This window comes from Melanaphis sacchari, unplaced genomic scaffold (assembly GCF_002803265.2).
Source record: "Melanaphis sacchari strain LSU unplaced genomic scaffold, SCAv2.0 Contig11_pilon_pilon, whole genome shotgun sequence".
NCBI lineage: Eukaryota > Metazoa > Arthropoda > Insecta > Hemiptera > Aphididae > Melanaphis > Melanaphis sacchari.
Window position 1 is genome coordinate 386,706 of NW_020270469.1, and position 11,760 is coordinate 398,465.

Sequence of the window (11,760 nt, forward strand, 5' to 3'; positions counted from 1 at the left end):
ACCAAAACCAATATGGAGATAAAATACTAAACTAAAAATATAGTTATTAAGTGCATTAAATTACTACCACTTTTCAAATATACAAATTATACAATAATATAATATGATGATAAACACACCTGTATAATATTGTACAAGTACCTTTTAAATGAATACATTATAATACGAAAATTTCAGACGATTTATTTATTACTTATTTAAAGTATGTTTCACGAAAAACCTTATATTCACATTATTATTTGATTAAGTTGTTTATAAAATATCTATATGTTTCGAAGTTCTTCTATAGACCTAAAATAATACAGTCTATTTAGAGGCAATACGTAGATGTAGCTAATTATCACCCTCTGTTGTTACGTATTACTTTACTTTTACTTGTGATACCTACTCTTTTTCACTCTATCTCACTAAAGCTCAAAAGTTGTGAGTTTCAATAGCAATATTTTTATTTTAAAATTTTACAAGACATATTGTACAAGAATAATATATATTAATGTACATTGAATTTATAAGATAATATTATCATATTATTATATTTACATAAAACAAAACTAGTGAACACATTTTCACACGTAGTATAGTCTAATTTGTTATAGGAGATATTTATCAACATTTTGAATTGGATATATATTAACATGCTAAATTTAAAACATTTACTAATTTAAATTAGAAAAAAGTAAATATTTCTCTTTAATTATTTAAAAACAAAGAAAAATTGACTTTCCATAAAAGTTATAGTTACATTATTTGTTCTCCGCGTTTGTTATTATTAAATTATTTAATAATTATTAATTTAAACTTTAAAAAATAGAAAATTACGCGAAATGAGAATTCTTAATTTAAATATTTTTTAGGTAAACATAATATATAATAGTCCATATACACACGCACTTATATATTAATATTTATAATAATAGTATACATGTTTAGATTAATTATTTTAACTTGTAGATTCATAGTTTTAAAAATTCGAAAGACATTAATTTATAATTTTGTTAATTATATTTACATTGATAATATTATGAGATGGACAGACGACAGGCAATAGACACAAGATAATAACATTTTATTGCATTTCCCTAAGAATTATTAAAAATTATAGTAATTATTTGATTTGTTAAAAATTATTTAAACTGGATTTAACTCCAGTTAATACAAAAAGATAATATTCTTTATTCGTCATTCATATTCGATTACAATTATATTAACTGCACGAAGTTTGAGTTTGAAATGACTTTGTATTAAGTAATAAAAAAAAAATAAGTTGAATTTAATTGTTAAAATTTGTTAAACAAAATCTAAAAATAAGATATATTTTATTTTAATTTAATAAAAGGATTTATGTTGGTAATATTATAATTAGTAGATATTTTATTTATTTATATTGATCGATAAATTAATTTTTCTATTTTTTTTCTATCATACTACAACTTTTAGTGTGATGTATACATATAGATATATATTTGATTATTTTAATAATTGTTTTAACCATATGTACAGTAGTTTTAAATATCTATTGTATAAATCTATTTATTAAACAATTTGTGAGTGAAAAATATAGTGTCAATATATAAAAATGTTGGCGGTTATGAAATTTATTTTGTTTAAGTTAATAATACTGACTAAAAGTAGGCATATGATTTGATATAAATATAAATAGATATAATATACATATATTGTAATCGTAAATGTAATTTATTTAAGACATTTTATTTAAGATTTGACTTATAAAAGCTTATAAAAGAATGTTTTTTATTTTTATAAATTTACATTGTTTGTAGGTAGGGTTATAGATTAAATATATAATATTGTGCTGTTTAACCACTTTACGTTACAAAAGAGGAAAGTTGAAACAAGTGTATCTCTGATTAAATATTTAATTATTTCATACTAAACTTTTTGCATTTGAAAAATAGGTCACTAAGTGCCAAATTAGTAAATGTAGATCTTTTTCTTTATTAATTATTTACGACAGTAAGAAGTTACTTAACACAATAAAAAACAGTTTTTTCCTTTATTTTATTTTTTTGAATTTTTATTTTAACTCTGGTATCACAACCTTTGGTTTTATTTTAAAACAAGTTTATATTAATATTTACGCTAACATTTTTTTCTTAACATTTTATTTTTATTTCAAAATTTTGTTTTTATTGGATTCTATGGTCACATTATTATGTTGTATACTTGTAAGTTATAACTGGAAATTGAAATACTTAAACGAGTTTGAACATCGATCGAACTGTGGCATAAAAACGAGAATAATAGTTGTAATAATAATGTGTGAAATCCTGCACTATAATATTATTATGTCATTATATTTTTATGAATGCGATAACGATTTGAATTGGCGACGACGAGATTCGACAACGGTCAGAGATTTGTTTAATTATTTAGGGTTAAGGTCACAATATACTGCATGTGTCACCCCGCATAGTCAAACAATGAAATATCGCCGACGGATATTATATAATAATAATAATAACACGCAATAGAACCACGATATTTCACCGAGTCATCAATAAAAGCATAAGTGTTTAGAGTTACCATCATAAATAATATATTATGATTGTGCTATGGCATTGAAGGAATTTTCAGTTTAGGTTTCGAATTCATGCTACAGTTATCACGTGAAATGTTTCATTGGCTTTATTATAATTATTATTTTCACCTAGAGACTGTACATTAATAAAATGTAATATATAATATTATGCAGGTAGACATAATAATACGTAAACGAATAATAATAGTCATTAGTGACGCACTCACAACAGTGTTTAGGTCTGCAGGTTTGCTAAGAGTTACAGTGTTTTTCAGGACTCAGGAGTGTCTAGCATATTTTTAAATGCCATGGGTGAAACTTTCTGCACTCGCGCTTACTGAAAACAATGATAATCTCACTATATGTTTTATAGTTTGAACAACTCTAACTGACGAGGTCCGCGTCTGCGCCTTGGAACCACCACTCCTCAAATTTTATTTGCTCGCAGCCCTATAACCCCTTTGTAGTTTGTATGCTGTGGAGTAGATTGTCGTGGCGTAGGTTTTCGGGGAGAAAAATTAGCTATAGGTACGTACACGTTACACATGTTGCGTTATTATTTTTTTTCTACAGAACGTTTTGTTCGGTCCGACATCCCTTGCCAACACTGTCGCCACTGCCACCGTTGTTTTGGAGCAGAGCTATGGTTGCCGGGTTCATATAATGCACTTCGGAAGCGTTGCTGTAGTTGTACATGTTCTGCTGGCCGAAAGCCGCGGTTGGTGTGGTTGTATCGTTCCGTGATTGCTCGTATCGGCGGCGCTGGCACGGCGGACACCATGGAGGCGACCTGGGCCAGCAGCTCTGTAGCGTCTTCTGGAACGCCACCCGGAATTCCCGATTGAAGTACGCATAGATGAGCGGGTTAAGAGCCGAGTTGAAGTAGCCCACCCAGAACACGAGCACCGTTACCCACCGAGGCATCCACGAACCGGCTTCCATCAGCGAGCTTATCATATACCTGTATTTACGAGTTAAAGAGTTACACGATTTATTTATTGTAATTTGTAATGATGACTAATAATAATAATAATAATAATAGTAATAATAATAATTATTATAATGATTTGTATATTATATTGTATGAAAAAGGGAAGACGGAAGAGTATTTTGAAAAATATGATCTATCAACGTCCTACCCTTATACAAAACATGCAATCCCGATACACGGTAAAACTCGGTAAACATTAATACGAACAATATTATTATTACTAAAACATAATGACTACAAATGCGCAAAATTTGATATTATATAGATAAACACCGTGCGTTGTGTATTTAAAATTAATTATTAATCAACATGTCTATATTATTATTATGTCTGTATGAAAAAATTTAAATGTCATTTTTTTGTTGTAAAAATAACCGTTTGGTTATTAATATTATTGTGTACACATTAGTTCATTAGTATTGTATTAATGTATTATTATGTTATTGCGATAAATTTAAAAGTTATTGTTGAATTAATTTTAAAACTATATTTTAATAAACATTTATACGTGCGAAATGTTAAATGAAGGAATATTAAATTATATCCAAAATACTTAAATATTTGTACTCTTTTTAATGAAAAAAATGTTAGTTTGTTCTGCAGGAAATGTATATTCAAAAATATACTCAATGTTCAAAAGCGATTATTTTAAATATTATAATTTTTTAACAAGTGAACTTTTGAAAAGTTAGTAGGTAAAGGTTTTGTATTATGTATTTTCATATTTACTACCAATAGTAAGCAAAACAATTAAAATGTATTTTAAAACGTTGATAAAGAAAATGGAAAGTAAACTGAAATATTACATTGATTCAATAATATAAGTAATGGAGGAAAATAAATTATTATAAATTATTTAATGAAAATAAATATCAATACAATAACGAATATAAATTATTCAATTGTTTCACTTTTTAGTCATTGAGTTAGTCATGAAATATGTATGAAATATATGCTTCGTATTAGAAATTTATTTTACGTAATACGCAAATCACGACAAAAAATATTTTGTACACTTAGTATGCGTTCTATTGAAGAAAATGCGAGTGAAAGCGTGGGCAACTGTAACTTGAATGCAAAAAGCTCCGCTCAAGTTGTAATGTATGAAAAAAATATAATAACATACACACGCACGTTATAATGATTGCGGTGCTTGATAAATTATTATCACGTCATAGCTATTTCTTCCTCTTCTTTCTACGCTAGATTATTTAGTAAAAAGAGACCAATAATAGAATCTGAACATCAAAAGCCACGTATATGGAATATCAGACATTATTTAAGTGAGTTATTACTCATCGTAATATCCAAACCTTTGCAACCAAACGCCTCGTAAAGTGTTACAGTGGTGGGGATTTATAAAGGAAAACGTGGCTACGATAGCTTTTAGAACAATGTTATTATTATAAATGATGCCTAAATGTAATATCTACGTTTTTATTCCGTTTCCATTCATACGGTGAAAACATTATTCTACTTTAGAGTAGTGTCGTATAGGTATGGTATGCAGAGAACGTTTATTGAAAATTTCTCAAAAAAGTAGAATACATATATAAATCATTACTGTACATGAAAGACTGATATTATGTCTGATACCATAGTTTATATTACTAATAGAAGTTAGCTGGAATAATCTTAGTATAAAACTTAATTAGGCAGTATTTTATAAAATCGATCTTGAACACCTGGAAATAACATTGTGTAATTTTTTTCATTAAAATTTCTTTGGTTCTTGTTAAGACGTTTTCAAATATTTTCACCGAATGGGCTAGTTTTTAATATACAATTACTATAAGTGATGTTTATATAATATATATATATATGAGATAGAAAGTAGATACTTAAATAAATAAATAAACTTAAAAAAACAAAGAAAAGATTTTTCATTTGGTTTACTTGCTTTAATAATATAGATAACTACAATGGTTGCGCAAGGGCCAGGTTATTAATGTTAATGTCAAGCGTGTTATCAAGAGGGTACATAAAATAAATGGTACACTACTAATCGGCTGTTTAACTTTTAACTAGTAGCTAAAGTTTACATTTGTGATCGATAAGAATTTAGAGAAAGCTATGTTGTATATAATACAAAATACAACACATTGTACTTTATTTTTACATTTTATATATTATATTTTTGTTTTCAATTCTCAACTTTTGAGAAATAGCCTTGGCGAAAAATGAAAAATCTATTTAGAAAAATTAATTTATATTATGTATTTTGTTTTTAAATGTACATAGCGTGAGTAAATAAAATAGGATGCTATAAAAAATTGTGATTTTATTTTAGCATACATTTTATGTGTTGGTTGATGGTTTTTTTTGGTGTAGTTTTACCAGTGTTCGCCTAGAATAAGTTGTCAAGAACGAATATACGCGCATTGATGTTAAACAAATTCGATATAAAGTTCATTGAAGTGAAATGACGAATCAACATTGAACATGAGAAATTGTTTTTTTAGCGATGTGCAGTGATGAAGGTAAACAGGAAAGGTGAATAATAAAAAAAAAAAAAAATACTAAAAATCGATAAAATTTATTTTTAAATAGCTGAATAGGTATGTGTGATGTGTTAAACTGTGAGTAATTATTGGTTTTAAGATTTCTAACGTGAAGTATTTTTTTTTCACTGAAAAAACATACAAGCTTAAAAACTATAAAGCTGATATCGATCGCTGAAGATTGAAAAAGTTTTCGTGTTGTAATAGAAATAGCAAAAAATTGTAAAATAAGCACTCGCTTTTAAAAACTTAGCCTTTTTTGGGTGAACTATTTTAAATTCTATTTAGAATGATTTCCTGAATTAAATTATTTATCATTGCTTTGAAGTTTATAAAATCACTTTAATAGTTAGAGAAATGGAATTATTATGTATAAATTGATAAAATTTTAGTAGACCGTTGGAGAGAATATCAAATGGTTCTTAAAACTTCATACATTTTTTCGTTAAATAAATAATTTTGTCATTGATTTATCACTGATACAAAACACATTTAAAATAATATAATATTTTTTTAATAAATGTATTCAACAGTGGTTGAGATAATAAAATATATAAATTTATTGATGTATTTATCTATACTTGGATATTTTATTCATTATTTACTATTCACTATTTTTTGTTTATTATCATGATATAAAATATTTTTTTATAATAGTTGAAACTTTAGTAAAATACTATTCTGAAGCTTTTGTACTTATATACATGTACGTTCATAATATTTTCGACGAGATAGACTTAAAAAGTGATGTCTAGGGTTTAATGAAATTAATATGCAGATAATATCACATATTATTATGTGGAGTGGCATGTGAGGTATGATGACGTTCGGTGTGATGAGAAACGGGTTAGGTGGCCAACTCAATATAGCTCTGAGAAGTGGTGAAGAAGGATATAATATTTTTTAATGTAGGATCCGAAACTTAAATGTTATATTTCAATAGTTTTTGCATAAAAAGTGTTTTGAGTGTTCTGAACTAATCGAGATGAAATTTTATATTTTCAATTGAAAACAAGAAGTTTCGTTACATAAATTCTAGTTATTATAATATAGGAAGTACATATATGTCCTGGTTTAAAAACGCTAGTTTCGTAGTTTTATATATTTGTAATTATTAGATACCTAGTAAATATGTAATTTATTATTTATGTCATAATGCTGGTATATAAAAAAACCCATTATGATGGAAAATATAGTATAGTCGATACTACGAGTATATTAGTGTACCTACACAACTTTTTTCATTAATTTCGTCCACGCGTTTATATATAACAGCTTTTTTTTTACGGATGTTCAATGGATTTTGTTGTTAGTTGTTGCTTATAAGTGAAAACTGTTCCATCACAACTGTGTATCACCGTCTCCCGCAGTGTAAAATATATAACTAATGACGGAAACACCTGCCTGGACTTGTAATATTAAATATTTTTTCTGAATATTGTAAAAAAAGCGCAGATGCACCCGTTGATTTCTGAAGGCACGAAGGACGCACATCATCATACGTTGGGTTCCTACCGGTACAAGTTATTATTAAAAAACAAAAAAAAAAAAAAAACCCGGAATAAAGCTAAAGCGGTAACGTTTTATGTGAAAAAATGTATATATTATAGTATATAATATCAAATAATAACGTTTACCATGTAAAAAAAGGTAGCCAACACGCCAAGAATGCGGACATAATGATACCCAAGGTACGCGCCGCTTTCCGTTCCCGTTTCATTTTGTTACTCGAGGCCGCTGGTCGAAAAGCTCCAGAATCCGGATCCGTTTCCACATCGACGTCCTTCACAGCATCCGAAGTCGATAGCGCTCCGAGTGCGCTTATGCCGTTGATCTGTAGGTGCTTGTTCAGTAACGCTGCGGCCACTTTACTCCTAAAAACGTCAAAAAAAAAAAAAGAAAAAAAAAGACATATAAAATAAATGACATAAATTAATATATTTGAACCATAGACTAGTGACATAGCCAGGATTTCGTTTTTTTGGTGGTGGGGAACTGATAATTTGTTGTAAAAATAACTAGATAAGCTTTAAATAAGATCTCTCAAATTTGGTACTTATAAAATCTGATGCCATGAGTGTAGAATGTTTTACACTTTTCAGAACATTCATGTAAATTATAATTTTAATAAATTATTACATCTAATGTAATACGTTCATAGAATATTAAAAGCACTTTTAAATTTTTCTGAAATTTCGGAGAAGGCTGTAGCTCCTTTAGCATCTTTAACTACATAACTATATTTATTTTTAGAGTTTTAGATTTTAAGTGAAACTTGTGATCGTATATATCAGAAACATTATAAATTATTTAAAATGTTAATTTTTCTGAATTTCAGGAACAAAAGAAGTATTATGAAAATTAGCTTTTATGTCTTCGTATGCAGAGTAGACTTATTTAAGATTAAGTACTCGGAATCTTCTATATAAATACAATGCATCAAACCAATATTTTCCTATTTATAATAGAACTATACTTGTTTATTTATTCCATTATAATTGTATAATTGGTTATTAATAATGTTACTTATTATTTATGATTTTGTATTCTTTTTAAATATGAAATCTGTATTTATTGATATTATTTGAATAATTACGAAAATAATATAATATCTAAACTATATAAATAATGCTTAATGTAATCATAAATTACAATTTGATAATCATATTAACTTATTGATATCTAATGTATATAATAAAGAGTTTATTAGCAATCGTTTATAAAATTATTATTGTTTTTAAAATTTTATTTAAATTAAAATAATCCATATAATGATGACAATCGAATTAATTTTGAAAACATGCTTGAAATTAACATATATTTGTCTGAAAATATGAAAATTTAAACGTGAATTAAAGCAAGTAGAAAAAGTATAGGTATTTATGAAAAATACATAAATGATTTTCTTTTGTGTTAGAATAATTTTCTAATATAAATTTACTGGAAGGGAAAATTCCGTACTTCGGTTCTTCAAAAGAAAAAAAAAAAAGTTTATGTTTTTTTATACTGTAAAAATTATTTTCATTATCTACTTTTTGTTCCGTTTCTTGGAGTATAACTTGTACTTAATAAAAAATATAATATTATGAATATTAATATTGAAATTTCAAACAGTCTTCAGCTACTCGTAAAATATTTTGTCTGTCTTGGTTTAAGATAGTTTAAGTTATAATTCATTTTTAATAAAAATGATTTTGCAAATTTTTTTTAAAGATAACGTTTATCAGTTATCACTTTTATTAAATTATGATGGTACGTATTAAAACTTAAAAATATCTATAATATTAACCCCATACATTTATTAATTTTAAAAATGTATTTGTAAACGGCCTCGTTAAATATTCATTTTTTCTTTTCATAGATCCATATTTAAGGTACGTTTGGTTTGAATCAATCTCAAAAAATAAAACTACGATTTTGTATTTTATTAATTACGTATAGATTGTTATGAAAACTTTTGTACCAATTTTGTATAAATATAACGCTTTTTGAAGTGGCATGCCAAAAACAGTGGCCTATTAACGTATCCTATTAAAACGCTCTCCACTAATCAATTTTATTTAGCTTTTTTTTGTAAAATATTTCTCGTATGAAAAAAAAAAATTAAAATATCTTTTGAAAAGCATTTAATTTTTATTAAAAATTAAAAATATTTTATGTGTTTTTAAAAACATAGTAAAGAACACAATTTATAAAAAGCATATTTTGTATTGTTTTAAAGTAATAAAATCCTAGATATTTTAAAGTTATTAGAAATTTATCATGAAGTCTTTATATATTTTTAAAAATAGTTAATAAAGTGTTAAAAGTATGTTTAAACTTAACATTTTTTGACTATATTTTGTCTGTAATCGATTCTCAATTATTTTCTAATTAAAAAATATAAATATATCAAATTCAGTTAAGTGAATAAACGTTTTAAAATTTTTTTTAAAAATACTTTTGATAATATATTTGATACAAAAATATTGAATATTAAAATATAGTTTTAAATATTGATTTGATAGTTCGAAAAAATAACATTTACGTCAGTCAATATTATTCGATGTATGAAAATATAAATATTTAGAAGCACCTATGTAGGTATATGAAATTAGTCGACACTAGAATTTTTATACAAACATATATGAAATGAAAAAAAATATCAATACCTGTATTATACCTATTGTATATTTATATATATCATAAAATGTAGGAGATTGTTTATTGTTACAACAATGCTTCCAATCAAGGCTAAATATAGATAAATGTAGACCTGGGGAAAAAATATAATTAAAGGCATTTATACAGGTTGAATCAAGATTTTTACTATTTTAAACTTCGAAATTAAAGCAATTGTCTCAATTAGTAATAGTACAATAATAATTTAAAATCAATGTTGCTTATGAATAATAATGTTAAAGTATAAATTGTTTTGATTTTTTTTCCATAACTTTTCAATAGTTGAAAGGAATGTCGAAAATTCAATACATTTTTATGTTATTCTACTGCAATGGTAAACTATTATGCCGCCATTAAACTTGATTTATAAACTTCTGATGAATACAAGTACGGTAATTTTATTTTAATATTTATTTTAGAAAGACAGATCTTTGCATAATTGACTTTTCAGACTCAAATCAATAAAATTTGAAATTGCCTAAAGTTGATTAAATTATTGACAAAGAATATAATTTATGAGAAAGAAAAATATGATGAAGTATTTTTTTCAACCGAGTCAAAATTAGTTAAATTTCATAACACAGGCAATTATTTAGTTGTAAAATATTTATAATTCTATATATTATTATATATTATTTTTTTAACAAATATATATTTAGAGATCGCGTGTCCAATTACGTTTTAAGCGGCGAAGTGGATTACTCGTAAGATTGAGAGAAAAAAATTTTGATATAAGGGGATTTTGGTAGGCTAAAGTGTTAGACTAAAATTTTTTATAGTAAGTCGGAACAAGTATAGAGAGAGTAAGAATTTTGAGATCATCGTGAAGAGTTTTGTTGCTAACGTACCACGAGGCTTTAAGTTATATTTAAAATTTAAAATGTATTTTAGTAATTGTTTTTATTTGTAAGAAATAATAAATGTATAACTTTTTTTAGGGAGCATTTTGACTACAATGACGATTGAATGTAGAATTTTTTAATAACATTTAAATTCAAACAGTCTTATTTATTGATATTTAAAATAGGTTTATAAATTTATAAAGTAATTAGTGAATATATAGTATTAAATAATTTTTAAGTAATTTAAAATGCATTGTAATTTTTATTGCCAGTTAAGCATCAACATAAATAATTATTAATACGATTTTTAACTCTGTAAATTATTGTTATCGTTGATGTATAGTATGCAACTTTTAATATAAAAAATAAAGTATTTTAGATAGGTAATATCAAATGTAAGATGATTCTTTAAAAAAATATTAAGACATTGTGTTACACTCTTTGTTAAAATTAAATAATATCATAAGTATAAAAGCTATTTGTAAAATTAAATAACTTGTGAGTTTTATTTGCAGTATTATTTTGAGGCAATAAATAAGTGCTTATAAAAATAAAAAAGAAAAAACTCAATAAATTTAAAAAGTCAATGTGTAAGACTATGATATAGTTGAAAACCAACGCATTTTTAACAAGATTAAAAATATTATATAATAACATACAAGTTAAGTAATAAAAAAATCTTTAGCCTGAATTTCAGGTTGCAATTTTTAATACTTTACAATTTGT

At 25.4% G+C, this 11,760-nt stretch overlaps 1 protein-coding gene across 1 annotated transcript; it reads right to left on the minus strand.

The window, feature by feature from the left end:
• Positions 1-2,111: 2,111 nt before the first annotated feature.
• LOC112604425 (octopamine receptor beta-1R-like) lies at positions 2,112-7,907 on the minus strand (the record flags this gene model as incomplete). The annotated part of the gene is made up of 2 exons (XM_025353467.1): positions 2,112-3,500; positions 7,669-7,907. Coding segments are annotated over 2 exons (633 nt in total), but the record flags the coding sequence as incomplete, so codon positions are not given.
• Positions 7,908-11,760: the final 3,853 nt, after the last annotated feature.